This window comes from Symphodus melops (genome assembly GCF_947650265.1).
Source record: "Symphodus melops genome assembly, chromosome: 13".
Lineage (NCBI taxonomy): Eukaryota > Metazoa > Chordata > Actinopteri > Labriformes > Labridae > Symphodus > Symphodus melops.
In genome coordinates this window covers 14,598,965-14,621,878 of record NC_136703.1, presented here as the reverse complement: position 1 = coordinate 14,621,878, position 22,914 = coordinate 14,598,965, and the positions used below count along the sequence as shown (strand labels likewise).

At 40.5% G+C, this 22,914-nt stretch overlaps 4 protein-coding genes across 5 annotated transcripts in view; all 4 read right to left on the bottom strand.

The window, feature by feature from the left end:
- LOC306834309 (homeobox protein Hox-C10a-like) overlaps positions 1–22,914 on the bottom strand; it is a 53,112-nt gene that overhangs the window by 2,491 nt on the left and 27,707 nt on the right. The window lies entirely within an intron of this gene.
- hoxc4a (homeobox C4a) lies at positions 5,548–8,243 on the bottom strand. The gene is made up of 2 exons (XM_079360156.1): positions 7,014–8,243; positions 5,548–6,509 (listed from the first exon to the last, which is right to left on the bottom strand). The coding sequence occupies exons 1-2, from the start codon at positions 7,447–7,449 to the stop codon at positions 6,151–6,153; spliced, it is 795 nt and encodes a 264-aa protein (XP_079216282.1). The 5' UTR covers positions 7,450–8,243; the 3' UTR covers positions 5,548–6,150.
- Positions 15,608–18,421, bottom strand: hoxc5a (homeobox C5a). The gene is made up of 2 exons (XM_079359747.1): positions 17,846–18,421; positions 15,608–16,607 (listed from the first exon to the last, which is right to left on the bottom strand). Exons 1-2 carry the CDS (start codon positions 18,324–18,326, stop codon positions 16,399–16,401), a joined length of 690 nt encoding a protein of 229 aa, XP_079215873.1. The 5' UTR covers positions 18,327–18,421; the 3' UTR covers positions 15,608–16,398.
- hoxc6a (homeobox C6a) lies at positions 19,246–21,958 on the bottom strand. 2 transcript variants are annotated; one of them, XM_079360157.1, is made up of 2 exons: positions 20,751–21,958; positions 19,246–20,332 (listed from the first exon to the last, which is right to left on the bottom strand). In XM_079360157.1, the coding sequence occupies exons 1-2, from the start codon at positions 21,145–21,147 to the stop codon at positions 20,019–20,021; spliced, it is 711 nt and encodes a 236-aa protein (XP_079216283.1). In that variant the 5' UTR covers positions 21,148–21,958; the 3' UTR covers positions 19,246–20,018. The 2 variants fall into 2 exon arrangements, with proteins under 2 accessions (XP_079216283.1, XP_079216284.1); XM_079360158.1 differs by having other exon boundaries at positions 19,246–20,329.

The window sequence follows — 22,914 nt, the reverse complement described above, 5'->3', positions numbered from 1 at the left end:
TCGGTGGCAATAAATCATTTTTCTCTCTCACAAAAGCGCGCCGGTCGCTCTGGGTGTCAACCCTTTTACAATTCCTCCTTACCTTCTGTGCCTCTCTCGCCTGCTGACACAAACAAGCAAGGAAATCGTCGATAAACTTTTATTTTTCATACCAAATAACGTGCAAGGAAAACAGGGAGTATCGGCAGCATACAGGGAGAGAATCTGCAGAATGCAACCCACATATTACACGTGTTTTTTTTTCACGATTTAAATCTTCCTTAATCTTAAAAATTCACATAAATGGTTTCCAGAGCTGTATGCACGGATCAGTGGATGTATTTGCAGGGGACAGAGCTGTGCAGATAAGAGCAGACTGAGAGAGAGAGAGCCTGGGAGACGTTAATGGGCAGAGGATGCTGTCGGTTAAAACGGTGCATACAAATGGCGCTGTCTCTGCAGAGCACGCAGAAGATTTATGGGCCCGCTGCCCTATATTGCTGTAAACAATGCAGAGTGAAATGAAAGGAGTAGAGTTTGCACACTGTACTTCATGAGTGAGGGAAAGACACACACTGTCAATATCCTAAACAAGTCCTGACTTTTGCATAAACACGTGTATTAACATATTGTATTAATTTGGGTGTAGCTTATGGTAAAGGCAGATATAGCCTACAGCCTGGCCTGTGTGTGGAGGGCAGATGACATAAATCCAGCAGTTTTGAGACGATGACATAACATTCTGTGTTATTTAGTCAGGAGAAAGAAATGATTTTCAGGACATCAATTTGAATAAATAATGTGGCAGTATGCCAAAATGCTGGTTCGAAATTTTGCACGTCAAATCTAACAGTGTTTCATTGCATTGTTTTGAATGTGGTAAATTGCTTTTCGTTGCATTATTTCTTCAATAATGTTTATCTGTGCTTAAGAATAAACTACCTGCACCAACTTTCAATCACTTTGGATTAACTCGTGTTGTTTTTTATCTCTATATCAGTAAAGTGACTTTGTTCAAAAAAGAATGGGAGCTTTTTTACACCATTAAATATGTATTTGTAATGCATGATTAATACAATTATATAGGCAAGTTTAGTAAACGCAACAATCTTGCTCAAGATGTTGACTTAATATTGCTTTCATGAAAAAAAATGTTTAAGTCAAGCTATGAAAGTAGGTTTCAATCATGTATTTGAAACCTTTGATTTGAGATCACATTTGCGTTTTAGTTTGTTTGTTTAGCCTGTTGCGTCTTAAACCCCACAATGTAATTCCACGTGAAAGTGGAACTCCAGCAGCTGTCATTAATGCAGAAGAAATGCAACACGTGTCCACATATTCTGCAGGGAATCATTTCCAAAGAAAAAAAATGCAATAAAAAGAGTGCGTTTCCACTTAACCTGTGCGTAATTGTGGATCTATAGTCTACGGATCCCTTATTCAGATCACTTGTGCTAATGAAAAGTGAATCTCATAATCATAACTCAATCTGTCTGGGTCTCATGTGACGTGCTGAACTGCGTGAAAATTACTGTCATTTCTGAGGTCCTCAACGATGCAGTAAATAGGCTAATGAAAAATATCTCAGCGCGGTGTTGTGGTGACAAAAAGTGTACGCACGCCACCACGTCCAGCGTACCAGTATGGATCAAAGCTGCTCTGAAATGTTTGCCAGCTCTGACAGTAAATCACTTCAACATATCTGATGGAGTTTTAAAATCTAGTTTTATGTAAATTCATTAAACTCTGCCTCAATCACACACTCACACACAAAGAAAAGACGTGCTGCATCTGCTCCCCAGAAAGATTTACGGATTTATGGCACACCCACTGCTGGTCAATGCGCTTGAGTCTCTATGTCGCTGGAAAATAGCAGCTTGACCCCTGTTTCAACTCTCAGCCTTTCTACATCTGCCATGGCTGCCGTTTCAACACAGTAAACCCTGACGATACAACAGTCAAGACCCTTCGAAACAGAGCAATGGTGACACTCACCTGAGACGAGTGAAGAGGGGGAAAGAATCAAAGACGGTTATTTTTTTTCTTCTTCAATAAAACCGTACTATTATAAACCAGACCGCCGTTTAACCAGCTGATCATATTTATTCCGCATTTCCTCTTGTTCAAACATTTCGTAGGCTGTTTGTGTAAAGTTTTTATATCCTCAAAGAGAGACTCCTGGCCTGAGGTGCTCATAAATCACAAGATGCAGCCTGCAGCGGTGCACTGTGAGCTGAAATCATGTGTGTGATTCAACAGTCAGAAAGTAAAGCAGTTAGGGACTGAGTAAGTGAGGAGGGATTTAAAAAGTGAACTCCAACAAAACACACCGTGTCCCTGCGCGTTGCTGAGAGCAGGAATTTGTACAGACTATTTAAGTTACCCTTAAAAAGGCATGATACGATAATAATTACAGTTTGTGTTAAATACGATTTGTTTGGCATTCTTTTATGTTTTTCTGTAATTTATTTAATTTGCTGATCGTAAAATCTTGGCTTTACAAATGAACAAACTGGTATCGGGATTTACGGAAAAGTATATAGAGCAGAAGTCTGTGCCCAGTATCCTAAATTTAAACAACAAACTGCCTGATTTATGATGGACAAGCAGCATATAAACTTTAGTATAAAACGTCTTAAATCACGCATTGCTTATTCTCATAATAGATCCAACAAAGCCATGTAAGGGCTTTTTGATTAAATCCTAAATCAACAAAAAGTCATAACACAAAATCTCAGATAATCCGTAGATTATCCATAATGTGTTTTTGTACTTCAAACAAATCTTCGCTTACAAGAGCTCGAACAAATGTGACACAATGTTTTTGTTTGGAGTGTAATCTGAGCTCCGTCTACGAGAGACTAGATTTTCACTTGATGGACACTTAGATTAGTTGTTTGGACATGACCGTCTGTCAGCTGTTTATCTCTGTAAACATGCTGGTGTAATATTTGGTCCTGGACACATCAGAAAGGAAAACACGTGTTGCTCAATACATGAAAATAAGAAGAATACATTTAAATAAAGACATTCCCCCAAAGAAATTAAAATGAAAACAATGACGCTTTTAAATTTATATAAAACGTCCAATACGTTGGGGGGTATTACTTGTCATTCTTTTTGAATAATCTTGTATTGTCAATAAATAAATGATTTGTTACTAGACAAACATTTTATTTGTTTTCAAATAAAAGTTTTATGGAGGAGTGAGTGTCTTTCCAAGTTTGAGGGTTTTTGAGACTGAACTTGAAGGTCCCTGTCCATAAACTAATCATAATGACCAACTGTCCCAGTACTGTCACAAACACCTGGCTATAATTGGCAGCTTAGTTTTGAGCTGAAGTACTGACCCGAGGCCAGTTATTCTCTCAAGTCACACAGAAGTCATGTGACCACCAGGCTATTTTTACATGCCTCTGTTTTTGGGGCACTTTGGGGAATGTAATTAACCTCTGGAAGACATTTTTAACGCCTGAGGCTAATTTTAGCTGTTTTCACAAATTGATTAGTTATGAATTAATAACACAAATGCCTACAAAAACAACATTTGTTCCCCATTAGATGTTTAGAAAGACCTCTATTATGCATTACCAGATCGATGCATGGTTTTCATAACATCCTGTATTATTGTCGTAGGCCCTACGATCGTTTTCAGTGCGTAATGTCGCTCGAAGTGACCAATAGTTTTCAGGACAGTTTAAAATATGTTCACACATTAAGACGCGGGTTTGGAGTCCTGCAGGTCTGCACGAGAGTTCAGCAAAGTCCTTGGTCAGACTGATTAACAAAAGGAGAGGAACACGTTGAGTGCGGCCCCACCGTAGGCCTCTTCAAGGGCGCAACGAGGAAAAACCTACAAAAGAAAGTCGAGGCCAATAGGGAGCAGCGCGCGCGCGCACAGAAGGTACACGTAGATAGAAGGAGCCAGGTCACAGGGTGGGAGAGGTGGGCCTTCCAGACTAAAATGAACCTAATGGAACAGAAAATGTGTCCTCGAGGTGAACTCAGCCTTTTCCCTCTTCGCCCCAAAACTTCAATAAAGTAGCTTTTCAGCCTCGCGACATGGAGGCGACAGGGCCGAGAAAGGGAGTGGAGGGATGCTGCGACTGTGGCGCGCACATTAATTTCTCTAATCTGTCCAGCAGCATAAAGGCTCGTGGATTCATTTTTCAGCCCCGTCTCAACACCATTCTAGTGGCTTCTCAAAGCCTCTTCTAAAGGCAGATTCTATCCGCTTTGGTCCAGATAAAGTGAGTTTTTTGAGAGTACATTTAAACGCTCAAATTTTGAAATAATGCTTCATAATATACAGAGTGGTACATGATATTTGCAAAGATCGACACTGGCTGTAGCCAGAACTGTTTTTCCCGAACATAACACAAAGCTGTGTAGTGAAAGATTGATGATGGAAAATACCTCTTCCTTTTGTGCTCTCGAGCTCCCCCATTACGCGAAGCATTTTATAAGGCCTATTCATGTCACTATTTCAATAATCTATCAAATTCTAGCACGTCTTTGGGTTTAAGTCATGGTTCAACTGGAATTGTTCTACATACATTTTTCAACAGCAACAACAACAACAAAAAGAAGAAGAATGCATCAGTGTGAGGCAGAAAAACAAAAAAAAATAAAACAAATAGAAAGCTCAATGAATGTGCAGTCTGTGTGATATTTTGTCATGTTGTTGGATTAGTCCAGCATATACATTCGTAAATAGTCCTATAGTTAGTTAGCCCCCCTGCCTGATGAAAAGCGGGCGATGACGTTCATGGAGCACGTTTTTTTTTTAAATTCTCGCGAGCTGCTGCACACTGACCCAATGGGGAGACAGCAGGTAAATGTGGGGGAAAAGAGAGTAAACAACACACAGGGAAATATTAGCATCCTTGCAGAGTTGACACCAAAGGTCAGCGAGTTTCCTCCATCTCCAATGAACACCATATGAAGCATTACAATCTATCTGCAATCCATGACTTTATTTATTTTTTTATTTGATTTCTTTATTTTTTACATTTGAAAATTCAGTCGTAATGGCGCAGTGGACTCTAAAAAAGCAGGGCAACTACTTACAAAATGATTCAGAATAGTTTCACAACGGTCTATGATGTGTAACACATTGCAAATGTCCTCTAACTGAATGGCATGCAGCATTGTGTTGAGGTCAGGACGCAGGGAGCAGAGAGGCAGCGCAGTGTTGCGTTCAGGGCCTCGCTGGCTTCACGTCTTTAACGCTAATTGAATGCCCTCCAGCCTGATGAGGTGGCACATAACGCACAGCGCAAACTATTTCTTTCTCAGATTTTAGAAACAAGTTCAGTCCATTATGAGCCAGAAGTAACACACATACTCACACACATCCAGCCTCACACACTCACAGGTTGTACACATTGCTAATTGCAAGGCTCCAGAATGAGCTGCAGGAATTACAAAGATTGAAAACAATGGTTCTTGTTTCCTTCACGAATTGTTTAAATATTCACACGTGTACAATTTTAAATATGACTTCCTCCAAACAACCGTAATAAAGCAGACCTCATCTTGCCTAAAATAAAGGTTGGACCAAACGTATTTAAAACTAGTAGACACTCACTGTTTTATTGACCAATATGATTATCACAAGTACACTACACTCCGTTTATTGCATTTCACAATAATCTGCTTTTTAACGGTCTAAAACACAACATCAACACCACAAAACTAAACTGTAAATCAAAATCCTGTTTTTGAAATACACGAGGTAATTTCACACATTATCCAAAACAAACAAGTTCAAGATCAATGGTGTGTTCCAGCTTTTTTATATACCAAAAATAACTATTATTATATGGATTTTCTCCCAGTGTTGTTTGAAATAAATAGATTGTGCATTTCACCTTATTGGGCAGCAGGGCAAAAGAATGGCCCACAATAACATTTTGATAAAATGTATATTTTTCTACTTTTTTTTGTTCCTTCATCAAAACATTTTCAATAAAAAAACATTTTAATTGAGCTTCAAATAAATTAAACCCTGTGTCACGTAAAAATAAGTCATCGGTGTTCGCAGTAATCCATGCTATATAACATGCATTTTATATAACTTTGGACTTAAAGGAAACCGCACAAGATAGCTACCAAAACAAAAGATAGAATTGTTCTATAAATATCCAGTTCTTTTTCTGGCTCGTGGGTTTATAACCTGGTAATATCCTCGGCATGCTGCGATCCGGTCAGTTCGTCAGGGGCCCCTGTGTTAGTGGCCGAGGCAGCGGCTACAGCGCCTGCTGCTGAGCCTGTGTTGGAGCCGGAAGAAGAGGAGGATCTCACTTTGGTGTTCGGCAGCCTGTGATCCTTTTTCCATTTCATCCTGCGGTTTTGAAACCAGATTTTAATCTGTCGCTCGGAGAGAACTAAGGTGTGGGCGATCTCGATGCGCCTCCGCCGAGTTAAATATCGGTTATAGTGGAATTCCTTCTCCAATTCCAAGACCTGCTGCCGGGTGTAAGCTGTCCTAGACCGCTTGGGCTCCGTCCCATTGTACGCCGAGTTCACTGGAAAGAGGAGAAAGGGAGAGACAGAGTAGGGAGGAAAGGAGGGGTAAACAAGAATGGCCTCAACTGAGATATGGCTGCAAAGATTTATTGGATATGAATGTTTGGCTGTTTGAGGGATTTAAATGGGAAGTTAAGAACTTCTCCGCGTAATGAGAGGACACTCACATCCAACTATGAGCTAAATTATTAATGCAAGATTACAAAGCTCAATTTTTTCTCTTATTCATTTCTCCCCCTCTCTCTCCATCGCGCAATACATAACAGCAGAAGCCACATGGTGATACGGCTGCCCTGAGTATACCTCGGCTATAAAATTTATGGTGGGTGTAATTACCAATGCCGAGTCGTAAATCCGCCTCAATTGTGCCATTTCAAAGGCTTCCCTGCTATCGGAGCAGGGGCTGGCAACGAGATGGGAGTCAGAGGGACTGATAAAGGGAGGGAAAAGAGGGAGAGAGGAGCAAGGGGAGTGCAGGGAACATAAACACACAAGTTGCCTACCAGTGCTGACGTGAATTTTCTTCATCCACGGGTACACCACGGGCTGCTTGGAGGAGGCTGTGCTGTTGGGATGCTCCGGGGTGGCTTGGTTGCAGGCGGAGGTGGCGGCCGGTGGGGTGGCGGGGGACATGGACAACTGTGGGGTTTCACATGAGGCAGGCTGCCCTTTCCCTGTCAGCAGGTGCGCAGATTGGGGTATTCCATGTCCCCGTGGCGTGTCAGGTTCAGGGATGCTTGCACAGTTAAACTGGCGGTCTTGGTAGCTCGCCCGCGGAGGATATAACTCCTGATGGTGATGCTGGTAGCCAGTTTCCCTCGCGCGGCTGTAATATTCTGGACTATGCTCTGGGATGTAGTTATTTTGCGAATATTCCTCGCATGGAGGAAATTTCGGATCAATGTAGTTAGACTCCATCAAATACGAGCTCATGATCATTAATTTCTGGAGTGGAAAATAATTTTTCTAGCTTTGTCGTTTTTCTGCTCCATAAAGCCCTCCTACTTGCGAGCAGCCCTGTAAAGTTACTTTTACCACGTGACCCAGTGGCCCAATCGCGGCGTGAGAGGTAGTTCCCGGATAAGGAACCAGAGGTATTTAGCATACCTACAGTCGCCATTGTGGGCACAAATCTCTCTCCCTCTCTCTCTCCTCTATCTCTCTCTATCACTTTCTCTCTCTCCCTCTCCCCCTCTCCGGTTGTGATACCAAAGCAATTGATCTTGGGGACAAAACTAGTAGCTAGTTGCTGACCAAGGAAAAAATAAAACAGGCAAAATCCACTGGTCTCAATTATTCAAAGGGACAATAGGTGATTCGCCAAGGATAAGGCACAACAATAGCAAAGCAATCATTTTGTTAGCCTGCACGCCTTATAGAAAGGTTATCTGCTAATTAATGAAGTCTTTTGCAACAGCACTTCAGCTGTGAAGCACATTAAACACCATTAATACACTTAAGAGTTATAGAGCTGCTGCAGTTTTGATGATATTTCTAAGAGCATTTCAGCACTGATATTTAAAAGGTTTATGGTGAATCTAAATGTCAGAGGAGGACTGGAGGGTGAGATGATCTAGAGGAGGGGTTGGTTTTTGAAACAACCCTGATCATCTATAATGACTGAGAATTGACAAATAGCCTTCAATCTAAATTGAACAATTTTTTTTTCTTCTGGGTTAAAATACTTTTTAAAAGTTAAATTAAAACATTAAAATTCATAGAATGAGGTAAGGATTCTCAAGTTTACATGCATTTTGAAGCTCTTTTGAATAGCACCAAAAACTGTTCTTTAAATCATATACAATTTTAAAGAAAATAGGAAAATAGAAAATAGGCAAGTGGACATGACCTAAACTTTTAATTAAACTTCTAACAATGAAAGAAACAACAAAAGCCACTTCTGTTATATTCAAATATTATTATGAGCAGCATTACCAGTAAATACTGGCAAAGAGCTGTGTAATTGTATGATAATGATGATCAGGAACAAAACTAACTTCATAATCACAAAGTAAAGCCATAGACCTGCATTCACATCTCACAACTGTGTAACGCATTATTAGGATGTCACAGGCCATTCAGCAGTGGGACCACATCCAGAAGAAAACAGGCAACAGACAGTCTCAAGTAATTGTGGCTTCACTGCAGTGGCTTAGAGGTGTTACATTACATTTGGTTGTTGTAGACAACAGATAATGTAAGGGATAAGGCACATTCAGTCCTAACAGAGATAGGGACTTTGTTCTTTATATTGCAAAAACAAAAAAAGCTACTTTTTTTTAAATTTTAAGAGGCTTTTACAGACAACATACTTAATTGAACTAATCTCTATGTCCTTATCCTTTGTTTTTACTTGAAAGACGACTGTTGTTGTTGTTATGACCTTAATGAAATCCTGTGATATCAGATGTCACTTCACAGTCAACTAAACCTTTGAGGATAAGCTATAATCAAAATATTACGAAAGATAAAACTTAGTGAAAGGAAATACATTACTATAATGTACTAAAAGAAATGCAATAGATGTGCAAGTCAATACATTTTGGTATAATCCCAATATAACCAATATATAAAAATCTAGTAAAGTGTTCATGTTGAAGCCAGCTAGGACCTCACCTTCAAACTCCAATTGTTATGCACTAACCATGACAAAAGCACAAACTATCCCCACATCACTGGAGGTCTGCTATTCCTCTGTAAACTGATCCTGCCCGAATTTATAAACTTGTCATGTGCTGCTATTTGCTTCCACTTCCCACACTTTGCTGTGGTCAGACAATGTCACTGATAGCTTAGCAGCCTCCATGCAACACCCTCTCCTTGAAGTTCGTTTAGGAGCAAAGGGGCAAGTAGAAAAATGTCCCACAATATGATAACAATAATTTAACTTTAACTAAAAGTTCTAGACTCCCACTTGAAGAAAAAATAGACCTGGATAGAAGTATACACAAGTCCATCTTATGGTCAACAGTAGAAGATAAAAACTTAACTTGTGTCCATTTTCCTGAGAATTAACTATCCAGTAATATGAGTAACAGTGGCGTGGAAAGGCATTTCTAGCCTTCCTGTTTGTACAGAATGCGCGCGACATTTCTATTAGCCCTCGCGAGGATGTTAGAGGCGTTTTATAGAGCTATAAAAGCCGTAAATCAGTCACTTATAAACGACCCCTGGTTCCTAACGTGTTTTACAGGCTCTGACACAGTAGTAGCCTCCACACTTCACACATGGCTTTACTCTCTGTGGCCTAACCAGCCCGCACAATCTACGGCTGTCTGCACTGTGAATACACTTTGTGACAGTGTTATTGCGTTGCTCCATTCTACGTGTATGCGTGTTGATGCTGGAATATGCAAGGAGAGAGAGGAAGAGAGAGGGAGAGAGAGAGAGAGAGAGAGAGAGAGAGAGAGAGAGAGAGAGAGAGGGAGGGAGCAGACGAATCCATTGACTTGATGGCGTGGTATTTCAGTTGCCCATGTATTCCTGTAGAGACGTATTTGCGACTGTTTGGACTTCACACAAATTCGGTTCTACAGGGTACATATAGACAACTAATTTTGTAGACAAGGAGCTGCAAAGAGAACCTCTCAGGCAAACCTTTTTGCAAGCAGGTTATGTCCGAAATTAGAATGTCATGCAATACAACAACAAGGTAGAAATAAAGCAAAAAGCTGCAGCTGTTCACAAGGGGTTAGTGGAGCCTTTGTTTATTATACAATATATAAAATAAAATAAAACTACTACTTTCAAATGTTTTTTTATGTGTACAGCCACACAAGCACACAAACGCCTTGCGTCAAGGACAAGAGACTCCCCTTTTCCAAAAACACCCTCTGCCTTTGAGGTAGCACCTATATGAATATTCAGTCACAAACACGGAGCGTACAAAGGGACGGCGTGACAGCACAGATGAAAAATAAGTTTCTATTGTTCCCAACCATTTCTTGTGCTCTTCATTACCATACTGACCGCTCGGTAACCCTGCTTGCTGCCACTCCGAGAGCTAATGAGAAAAGCCTCGGATGAAAAATGCAATATCAGACATGTGACCTGTTCGGGGGTTATTAAAAACAGCAAACATGCTCGGATTGTGAATCAATGAAATTGATTACAGTGGAAAGGCAATGGTGGCTTCAGACACTGTCAAAAAAACAACAACAAAAAAACCCCGATCAATTTACATATTTCTCCTCGTGCATTCTGGTGATTAATCTAAAAGATATTCTGTATTTAAGAGTAAAACAACATCCTGTTTATTAAGGACAAAATATCCACAAATCCCCACTTTTGTTCTGTTGGCTTTGTCATACGCTCATCTAAATACATGCTGTTTGTTGTGCACCCAAGCTGCTGCAGGCACACCACACTTTCCTCTCTCCTCATGCGCTCTGGCGGACGCATTTTAATATTAGTTAGACAGCCTGACCCGCGTTTCACCCCTCGCGTTTGACTGCTTCCAATAGTTCACTGCCAAGGATTATTGATGGAGAGACAGCAATGAATTCCTTCTCCCCACAAATGGCTTTCAGATCGTGCACCTAGTTCAATAACTAGTTATAATGTAGAAGTACAAAAAATGAGGCCCCCGGGCGAACTAATTTGATGTTTCATTTGTTCATTTGAGGAATTGTTAAGCTTCCTTCTTTTTCTTATTCCCCCCTCTGCAAAATAGACTAAAAGCGTGTTCACATATGTACATATGTAAACAGAATAAATCTGTGCAGAAGTATGTAGAGGACCTTGTTGCTGTGTCTGTTTTTTTTTTTTTTTTTTAATTTGGTGGCGCAGCAGCAGCAGCAGCAGCTGACCTGGATGCAGCATGAAGAGCAATATTCCCGCTCCCTGATGAAAATGGCTACGAAGAACATTTAATCAAACCCTTAACCTAATAGCCTCTACACGTGCATCCTCCCCAGGTGCAATAACGTTAAAATGGAGCGTCCAGTTAAAATAAAAAGTTTTAATGAAGTGCAGACAGACTGGAGACCAGTTGGGTATGAAAAGCCTTTAAAAGCAACAGTCAGGGGAGCAGTGGTGCTTTTGAATACTAGATGCCCCACAGAAACCATTGTTTGCTTTGCTGCTCATTACAGAAATGCTGTGGTTCATTACTGCAGAGGTGAGTCCAGCTCACCTGTGCAACAAGGGCACAACTCTTCCAGATATTAACTAGACCCAAAGCAGACTGCAGGAGGATTGTAATCACAGCTAAAGTTTTGTTTGCGTTGTTAATGTTTGAAATAATAAAAGTTCGATTTGGAAGCAACAACGATAAGTGTCCTTACACAAACACCAGACTCCCTAAATAAACTGTTTAAGATCAAAGGCATCAGTAGCCGTGATGTCAGTGTAGCCAGCTGTTTGCCTGCAGCCAAATAACAAGCTGCATGAAGTGTCACAGCTCTTGACTGAAACCAGGTGCATAGGCGAGGGCCGATGGGTAACACTTACAGAGAAATTCACGGCGCCTTTCGTTTTGACCCGGCGAACAGTCTGGGAAAAAAGAAAGAAAAGAAAAAATAGATCAGGATTACTCGACTTCGTGGTTATTTATTTATTTATTTTTTCATCCAAATGAAAAATATTAAATTTCAAGAAAATATGCCAGCATTTTACTAAACACTTCAAATATCAACTTTCTATCAAGGTTTCTTCTGTGCATTTCTTAATTAATCGAGCATTCCGTTTTTGATAAAACAGACACATGTAAAAAGCGTTTTCGTGAATGGATGTGTGCATGTTCAGTATTTAAACTGAGACTTTAAAATAGATTGTTTAATCATAAATAAAACTGAATTAAATGACAATATAAGCAAAACCATATAAGTCCTTCATATTTGGTTTATTTCCAAGCAATCCTTGCATGTGAATTGTTCATGTCTGCCGTAAAGAAAGACACGTTTTGATATGTTGCGATATTTTGTCATGTTAATGATCCTCGTGTCCCTCTGCTTTGATCACTTCTGTTTCCAGTCTTATTAAAGGTCTGTCCTAGAAAAGCTTTGATATGTGTGGGCTCCAGCAGAACTGGACTGAGGACAGAAAAACGAGGACGGGTCATTTTAAGACATAATTTACAGACGTTTTTCTATTTCCTTAGGCAAATGTTCTACGATTAGAAATCCCTGGATTTCATAGCGGTTGAGTTATGGCGCGTGGTCAATAAAAGAATCACGACTGTCCGCACATTGTAAATAAATTCGGTCTCTGTTCGGAAACGGTGTAATGAGAGTTTATGGTTCTTATTTGGACTTGGACAAAGAGGGAAGTCTATGGTCACCCGGAAATAACCTGTGTGTGTGAATGATGACTGTCAGCTCCACAGGTCAGAGAAAGGAACACAAGAGCGCCGAACACGATGGAGAAAACGGATGTTTGCACGTTCTCACTTTTACTTACATTACACTGATTTCATATGGACTGTCTTTCTGCACGTTCGAATAGTGTTTGATTTACTGCAAGCTTTATACTACTGTGAAATAAGAGAAAGGACATGAAAAGAACACAATTTGATGATAACAATTGAAAATTTGAGGGAAATATTTTTAGGCATTGCATTTGTTTATAATTTATAGCAAAATATAGATATAAATAAAACCCATAATTTATGTCTATTAATGGTTATTTTCAGTTTTACTTTGAGAGCTCGTGATTAAATATGTCCTCCTCTTTGATGTTATGAATATTTCAGTGAGGCTTCTCAAGAACAGGGTCAAATTAAATCAAATCTTTGGATGCAAAGAGCCCTTCCAAAGCCACAACAGTCAAACGTCACCCACACAGCAGCATGTTGCACAGCGCCCCCTACTGGAGGTGTATAACAGATCATCACACTTGAAAACAAACCAACAAAATGAAAATAAAAAACCCAGATTTTTTTCTTCAAGAATACAAAAAAAGACATCGCAGTCTGACACACAGCGGTAAATAGATGCTGTTAATACAGCATCACAGTCAGAATATACAACACCATGCTGCAGCTTTTTTTCTCTCTCTCTCTCTCTCTCTCTTTCTGTGAGACCTGCACTCACACAAACCGGACTTAACAAAATGTGTTTTTGCAGCTACACTGGTTAAGCAAACATCAGTATTTCTTAGCTAAACTGCTTTCAAAGACATACGGGCATTTCAATCAGTTGCCCTCTGGAAAATGAATGGACTGTACGATCACATTGCCTCATCAGTCTCCAAACTGATCTATTCAGTGATATCTACTTCCACACGAAGACAACAAGCTAGCATGAATATGAGGAGTGAAAAACAAGTATTACTTTGCTACGGAAGAAAATGCATTCTTGTAAAAAATGAAGATTTGTTTTTATAAGGGGTGGAGTTCATACGACGCCAGACTGCTGTGCCTCAGAAACAAAACTGTCTCTTGGCCCAGACATGACCCTAAAACAACACTCACACACACTCTGACATGACACCAAGGTGAAAACCGTGACAAGGGGCATCTGTAAGATAAGGTTGTGTATTTCGTTGTACGATTCAGCTTTTTAACATCGACACACAATATTAGAGAACACACAACACATTTTCCCGCGAACTGCAACACTGAATCAAAATATGACACAACTAACAATTAAATGTAAACTGTTGATTCGTAAAATCAGCATTGAGATGTGCATGAAAACAAAAACAGTTTGTGCATGTTTACAAGAGAGGTAGGACGGAAAGTTGGATTTTTGATAGTTATGACTGACTTGTCATTTTCTCTCTTACTGAGGACTATAACATACAAATCAAACTGTTGAATCATAGAGCACTGCACCCAAAAAAAAAACCCAGAAAAAAAGAAAATGTTTCATGTCGATCTGATTTCATATCTGATCATATCGTTCTTCATGTGCAACACAACATACCCTATATAAAAGGCCCTATCTGTTAAACTACCGGCTACTTCAACACACAACTGTTTTATAATTAGAAAACGTATAAAACACAAATTAACACTGTTTTGTTTTTTTTTACAAGTAGGCCTATTCGCAAAAATCCAAAAACAATGCACGCTAATCTAAAAGACTACACAATATTTCCCCCGTTCAAATCACGACAGAGTCGCAGACCTGTGTAAAGTAAAAATGAACTTACTGCAGTGTGCAGCTCTCCGCAGCAGCCGCCTCTCACTCAGTCCGGAGAAAGGTACTGCATCCTCACTGCCACAAAGCCCTTTTCTCTCTCAGATAAGGGGAAGCCGGCAGCTGCGATTCCGGACAGTTAAGATTATATATGATGTGTATATATCGAAGGTTTGTCAGCTCTTCCAGGCCATAAAACCCACTTAAATGACACCACGTGCTCCCGATGCACCATTCACAGGCCCTGCTTGGGGCAATTGGCATATGTAACCTTGTAAACTTTAAAATACCCTAAAAGAAAGACATAGAAAAGGGGGATTGAATGCATTGTCCATCTAAAGATTAGGCCTAGCAGAGCGCAGAGATAGTGGACGCTGCGCTGAGCGGTTCTCCTAACCGACCAGGAAGTTGAATAGGAAGCTTTTAGTTTGAGAGGTGAGTGTATTTTTATTTCCTTTGAGTAGGGCTAGTCACAAATTGGCTCCTAACCTTGGGTTAAACTGCAACATACTACTAATACCTCTTCTACAACAGTAACCTGTGAGATTTTATGTCCTCTAAAGCAGCAAGTGTTATTTTAACTGCAGCGTAATGATGCCAGGATTAAAGCGCAGGGCTGTATCATAAAGGTGCCATATGGCCTCCACTGTGGTGCATGGAGCGTCTGTCTGCGGCCACAGGAAACCAAAGTTTTGCATCAACGTTGTGTTGTGGGCGAATGTTATCACAGGCTAGATAGTGTGTCTTCCTTCCCTGACTAAACAGGAAACGAAGTGTGCCTGTGGTGCAGTACTGGAAGAGGGGCAATAAAGTTTTATGGGGGCATTAAACTTCAGAGCGCGTTTGACAATCAGAGAAATATAGAGGATTTAGAGTCAGACTTGATACGTCATCATTGGTTAAAACCAAAGATAAAGGATTATTTTAAAATCGCATTTTTACATTCAGACGATGCCAGCTATGTCATTCTGCCACAACACCGATAAAAAAAAAGGTAGAATAATCAGAAATGTCGATAAATTGAAGAGATTTTATTGGTTACAATCAAAACTCAAGCCATCTACCGGTTTTTCTTGGCCCTGTTTTAAACCAGGCACATGAAGTTTACAGAGTGTACAGAAATGGATTCATTGCACATCACAATACACAATCGCTGAATTACACACTATGATTTAGATTCACAGGGAAAGGACATGACAACATGGACATAAATCCACTCACAAATAATTGAACACACCACACATCCTAAGGTATTGTTTGCACTGCAACATATTAAAATAATCAAGAAAATGAAATAGTTTATACTGCTGGAAAATTATATTCAATAATACGATTTCCAAAGCAGTCACACGTGTGTCTGGCTTTATTTGAATGTCTGACCTAAATGTTTCCTCGTATGATAAAAAAAAAAGATCTTCTGTCATCCATTCTTCTCTACTTTTACCTTAATCGGGAGAAAGATTATTAGTATTATTGTGCAGCCTCTCTGCACTGCAGAGCATTGAACCTTGCAGCTAAAAGCAACTCCCCCTCAGCATTGTGTCCCCTCCGTGCAGCAAAGTGAGCTTATCATCGCATGGGCAGCAAATTAATTTAGAAATGTAAACCAATTGATCAAAGTGAGTGATATTCAATACATTAGGTCCCAAACTGCAGCAAGTGACACATAATTGGTGATGAAGCACACAGCGCGGTGTCATGATGTCATTGCTCCTCGCAGTTCATTCGGAGGTCACACGCCACTCCAGCACTGTGGTGCAGCACTGTGTGGCTGATAATCTGTGCTCACTGCTGCCCTTTTTCTGTTTTATTCCTTCACTTTGATCTTGGAGTCCTTCTTCCACTTCATCCGTCTGTTCTGGAACCAGATCTTGATCTGCCTCTCGTTCAGACATAGGGTGTGCGCTATCTCCACGCGCCTGCGGCGGCTCAGGTAGCGGTTGAAGTGAAACTCTTTCTCCAGCTCCAGAGTCTGATAGCGGGTGTAGCTGGTCCTGGAGCGCTTACCCTCCGATTCTGAAGGTGTATTGAAATCAGTTAGATTTCATAAGCATTATAGAGATAAATAAATATAGTAATATGGGTGATAATATTTAACTACATTTTAAAAGAACTGTTAGCCTTAAAGCAGAATAACAAGCAAATTGTAACTTGCAACTTTGTAATTACGTCCGCCACCCTCCTTTATATATCTTGCCCCCTTAAAATATCTTTAAATAACCTAATTGAACCTGCTATAACTTACTGTGGCTCTATTAAACTGTATGTCAGCCTGAAAGGGATGGTTAACTAGATCTAATAGGCCTTCATAAATAACGTATAAACCGGGAAGGCTATAGGCTACTGTAAATCGTTTGGTTTCATTACAAAACATAAAAACAAACAAGTCTATTATATTTATGAAACGGCATTTTATACATAAAATGAAATAACGAATAATTGGTTTCCTTGTAAACTGACCGCGGCCTACTGCCTGCAAGAGGCAAAATAAAATCGTGGGAGGACAAACAGATGTGTAAAATATAAACATTAGACAAGGAGAATATTGCTTCCCAGAGATATTGTTTTATATATTCACAGCTATAGACGTGCTCGAGCACATACGTGCTTAGAAAAGTACGGGCCTTCTCCATTGACTGAAAAATGTTGAACGTCCACGCTGTGTGCAAGCCTGCACATTTGTTTATGGAGCAACACATAACAAAAGTAGCGTGTTTTTTGTGTGCAACAAATGCAGACTGTCCATCTGCAGCTTGCACAGTCAACCAGGGGTTTCTCAAAGCAGGGAGAAAGAACACGCCTATTGAAATGTTTTAGAGGTGAAAAGTTCACGATTGGGTCAGGGCATTGGTGCTTCCCAGAGTTCAATTTAAGGCTAAAGCTTCTCCCACACATACCGTCTGATCATGTAAAAGCATGAAGCTAGAATAAAGCTATAAAAAGAATACACAAACTTATTCTTGGAAAGGGAATTTGTAAATATTATTTCATAGTTTTATCACAGTTTACTTCTCTTATCCAATTATAGCACCATAAATCACCCTGCAGATCACCTCTTCACCGTAACAGAGCAGGTTTACGAGCAATGGATGCCTTTGTCATAAAATTTATGACCGCGAGTTTTTATTATTTCCTGCGTTTGGCCTATAAAACTCAAGAGGGGAAAGTGGAACGGGCGAAAAGAAGTGTTGCAGCGTAAAGAGTGAATAAGGGAAAGCATCTCAGTCGCACTTTAGGAAATAGGCAAACTTTACCGTGGCTCATGTGCAGTTTTGTCATCCATGGATAAATCTGTGGTCGCTGCTCACTGTCCTGCCGCTGGCTCATTTTTGAGGTTCTTTTCACCGCCTGCGTCTTCTCCGCGTTTCTCTCACTCTCCTCGTTCTTGTTGCTGCCGGGTTTCGCGCTTGTCTCCGGGTCTCGGTCCGCCCCTAGTCCCAGCAGAGTGCTGCTGCCGTAGCTGAGCCCGCCTGCGTCGTCCCCGGACGAGCTGCTAGAGACCATGGTTATCTGTGGTCCAGCCGGGAGAGGAGTATGCGCACTGCCACGCAGGCTAGTTTTCATCTCCTCCCGTTCAGCAGAGGTCGTGGGGACGGGACAAGTGAATATCCCGCTCACATTAACACCCTCATAGTGGCTGGACCTGCGCCCAGATAAATCGAAACTAAACATAGTGTTCGAAGAAGTTGTCTCGCTTGTTTGCCGGAGATGGCAGCTGTCAACATAAGAGCTCATTTTAAACTATTTTTCTAAACTAAAGAGAGCTGCAGGATGGAAGCTGCGCGTATTTCTTTGTTTTTGTTGGTCATTGCTTTTCTTTATATCCGCTTTTGAAAATTCACAGCTGTCTGCTCTAAAAAAATAACCCAGGATTTATAGGTGGAGTAGGCTTTGGTATCTTTTTTTAATTCTTGATCCGACGTGCGCTGCCCAAATATGGGGGTATTTGTATGGGATCACGTGCACATGTTGGCCAGTCATAAATTGGCTTTGATACTCAATGGGGATATTGATGAATAGGAGAAACGTGTCCGGTAAACTTTGAGCTGTTGGTTGTTGAGGACCAGGCAGGGGTGTTTAGCGCGAAAAAGGGCAGGACAGTAAGACAAGAGCGTCATCTGGTGTCTGGTATGGAACAGGACGGTCAGAGCGGCCAGAGCTCCCTGACACACCGCGAGTCCACCAACATTCACATTTATTAATAAGAACAATAAAATTAATGATGATCATATGAACAATAAAATTAATAACAACACTCTTCCACCTTGGTTAAAACACTAACGCGAAAAGAAAAAAAAATCACGAACGTATTTTTACGCATATGGACATTTGGAGTGATAATACAGTGATAAAGCTACGGGAACGTTATAGTGGTAAACTTCAGAATGGATAATGGCTCATTACCGCTCTTTTAAAATCATCATTAGGAAGTTTAAAATTTCATCCGAGATCAAAATTAGCTTTTTGTTAACTAAATGAAGTTGTTTTCCTCTTGTTAAGCTAACCATGCAATTCGTGATATTTCAATACAGCCATATACGACTCTCCTTGTACGCAGAGTTTGGTGCGTGTTTTAATCAACTGTGTTCACGCGGTTCACCCACGTCTAAAAGTGCAATTCACAAAAATACAAAACAGGACAAGAGTGAAAGTTTTACAAATATTTTATTCCATGATACATATTTATGACAAAACATGAATTCTCAACCAAAACTGAAGAATTACAATCGTACAAATCTATCTCACAAGGAAAACCTATTGTGTCAAACCATGAAATAAAAAAAGGGGCAAAAAGCGCAAGTTTCATGTTATACAGCGTCTAAGCGACTAAATGCACATAAGTCCTCACTGGGTTGACATATGATTCTGTTTCTTGGATTATATACAGGCATTTTAATTGTGTGTGTTAGTGTGTGTATGTTTGTGTGGAGTGTATTTTATAACCGTGCAACTTTCATGTTTATATAGCAGGACACTTTTTCGCGCATTATTCAAGTAGTGGATTATACCGTGCAGATAAAGTGTCCGGTCCTTCCGTGGAATGTGCGTGTACAATACTGAGCTAGGTCTGACCAACACTGTATTCTGAGAGGTGATCAAAGAGTTCACAGTGATTGATGGGGTGTGTGGGATAAATACATAGAGTTTTACTGGCATGGGTAAAAAGAAGAAATTAATACTTTTACTCTTTATTTTCACAATACAAGTGGTACATTGCAGTAAAAAAAAAAATACGAGCGCTCCACATGTCACAGGGGCCAAACTGTGGCTGAAATAAGTTGGATATCTGAGGCTCCTCTGGTCAACATGGGGTATAAGTGGGAGAGCTGCGGGTTTTAGCCATCATGCAGTGAAGTCGCTCTCAAGTCCATGTAGATTTTTAGGTAGTTATGTTGGGTTTAATGGTGCTTTTTTAATTTTTTTTTCCTATTCTTTCTTCTTGTCCTCATCCTTCTCTTCTTCCACTGCGCCACTGCGTTCTTCCTCCTCCTGAGAGGCTCCTGTCTGTTCACTTCCAGTCACCGTGGAAGTCAGGTTGCTTTCTTTCTTCCACTTCATGCGCCGGTTCTGGAACCAGATTTTGATCTGGCGCTCCGTTAAACAAAGCGCATTGGCGATTTCGATGCGTCTGCGCCTGGTCAGGTAGCGGTTAAAGTGAAACTCCTTCTCCAGCTCAAGGGTTTGGTAGCGAGAGTAGATCTGACGTCCTCTGCGCCTGTCTGTCCCGTAGCCCACGCCTGCTGAGATACAAAGTGGAAGAACTAATTCAATCATTTGTAAGGCAATCTCATTTGACATTAAAATAAATGGGCTTCTGTCTGTGGTTTATTAATACTTCGAGGCACTTGAGCACAAGTTAAACGTTAAAATGAAAATACATGTAAAACAATACATTTATCTGAACACTATCTCGAAGGGCATCTTTTCTTTATCATCTCAATTAATAAAGGCACAATAATGCATCTCTGCCTCACGCGCCTCTGACTTCTAAATCTTCCTTAAAATGAAAGCTGTTTGTTTGCACATGCAAAGGCCCATCTACAGGTCGAGAGGATACAGTAATGTTTTATGGGGCCATAAAAAGTAACTTACTCTCTTGGTAAGACATATCGTAAAAGTGGCCCATTTCCTTAATTTATTTGTCGTAGTAAAACTCACCGCCGTGTGAGTTCATGCGCTGCATCCACGGGTAGATCGGGATGTTGCTTTTCTGCTCCTGCGCTCCTGCTCTTCCTTGATCCAAACTGTACTCTTGAGCAATGTGGCTTTGTGTATTGAGTCCCATGTTAGTTTGTCTGCAACTGGGGAGCACGTCCTTGTCCTGAAGAAACACGTTTGATCCATACTCGTACTGTGCCCTGCCAGAGCCAAAGACGACATTGTCTTGAGGGGAGTAGAAAGGTGCATATATCCGATTCTGGGTCACAGCGGCACCGTACGACGAAAAATGTCTGACTGTGTCATAGGTGGTGGAGTTCAGTGGGACGTTAGGCAAAACATCTTGACCACCCGATAAATGGCACGAGAGCGACGGGTTTGCGAAATAAGAATTCATACCTTGCTTGTAACCCTCTCTCCAAACTCTCCCACTTCTTTATCGCTCTCTTTTCAATCTCCTTCTCAGTAAATCTCCTTCCCGTCTGTGTCAACCAACCACACCTTTCTCCAAGCTCTTCTTTTTTCTCTCTCTACTTTCTGCCTTTCTAACTGGACGTGGGCTACTTTGAGGATTCAATATTATTAATTTCCAATCTCCGGTTAAGACGCACAAACGCGAGTGTTATAGCCGAGGCTTGGCTCGGTGAGAGACAATATGACAACGTCAGCTGACCGGTCTCCACCAATTGAGAGGCAGGAGTTGAAGAGAAAGTGTAGCTTTTAGCTCAGAGCTTGAACATTAGTGCTAAATGCCGATAAACACGACGTGGAGTTGGAGTGGCACACTGTCTGTCCAGCCTGGATGGATGAGGCATTTTTTACTTGAAGTTTTTAGAGAATGTGGTGTTTGAAGAGGAAGTGGGGATGAAAAATATGGCCAATGTCATTCAGAACAGTGATCACAGTCAAATCAGGCTGGAATATTAGCATAATACACGAGCTCAATTTAAGATGGGTTTTAAACAGTGAGATTAAGATAAAAGGTTGGATAATGCGGTTAATCAGATGTATAGCAACCCCATCTTTTGTGTGGTTTTGTGTGATTGTGTGCGTGTGTGTGTGTGTGCGTGCGTGCGTGTGTGTGTGTGTGTGTGTGTGTGTGTGTGTGTGTGTGTGTGTGTGTGTGAGTGCATGTATGTGTAAGAATCTGGTTTAATTTTACCAGCCCACTGCAGAGATATTCTACATAAACTCAATGCTGCTTGCCAGTGTGTGGAAACTTAGATGAATATTCGTTTTGTTTGTTTTGTTTCTCAACTATTTTCCAACATACTGTTAATGTTTCCATTTGTGTTTGAATTATCCAGCGTGTGAGCAATTTACATGCTTTTGCAGTGCACTGGGGGAGGGTGTAGGTGGTTAAGAATGCGTTTATGGTCTATCTTCTGTGAGGGCAATAAAGCAAGTGACGTTCCCCAGCTCACCAACAACTATCTCTGCAGCAGCAGCAGCAGAGCCCTGCAACTCAAGCAGCACGATGATAGCTCTGCACAGCAAGCAGCACAGAGGAAATAACGAGTTAACCAGCATTAAAAAGACTAGGAAAATTCGGCGTCTATGAGAAGATCATTCCAACTGTCTCTGAAAATCCGATCAGTTATGCGATTGTCCAACACATCAAACTAAATCCTCCACAGTCCAGCTGAGCCCGGTGTTCGCTAGTCTCAGGTACAGTCTCTTTAAGTCACATTGATTAAAAATACGCTTTTCATTTTAAGCACACAAGTAAGGGCTTATATAATGTTTGAAAATGGTTCTAGGTGCTCATGTTCTTTCTTTTTTTCTGCCCTGTTTTAATCATTCCTCGACATTCCCATGACACACACACAGGGAGGAGGAACCGATAATTATCTCAGCAGAAAATGACGGGTTTGGAAATTATTTAAAAGGTTTCCATTGAAAACCTTACAGTGCCTTAGCGAGTCTGGGCGAGGCGAAAAACAAAACAAAATTATTCATAAAAACAGAGCAGTGTTTCACAATCGTAATCATATTGAATACAAATATTTAGTTCACTTTTGTATACTATGAAAATCAGATTTTATCACAAGAGCATTTTAACTTGTTTAAAAAAAATCCAGCCTTTTTAAAATAGAAAATAAAAGTAAAATATTAACTTATAATAATATCATTCATTTTATCAGGAATTTCTCAACAGGCCATA

Coding starts and splice junctions, on each gene's coding strand:
- hoxc6a (XM_079360157.1), bottom strand. CDS start 21,147: ATGAATTCTTATTTCGCAAACCCGTCGCTCTCGTGCCATTTATCGGGT. Junction 20,333..20,750: donor GCGCATGAACTCACACGGCG/GTGAGTTTTACT, acceptor TTTGTATCTCAG/CAGGCGTGGGCTACGGGACA.
- hoxc4a (XM_079360156.1), bottom strand. CDS start 7,449: ATGATCATGAGCTCGTATTTGATGGAGTCTAACTACATTGATCCGAAA. Junction 6,510..7,013: donor GAAAATTCACGTCAGCACTG/GTAGGCAACTTG, acceptor TCCTCTTTCCAG/TGAACTCGGCGTACAATGGG.
- hoxc5a (XM_079359747.1), bottom strand. CDS start 18,326: ATGAGCTCTTATGTTGACAGCTGCCATCTCCGGCAAACAAGCGAGACA. Junction 16,608..17,845: donor AAAACTGCACATGAGCCACG/GTAAAGTTTGCC, acceptor ATACACCTTCAG/AATCGGAGGGTAAGCGCTCC.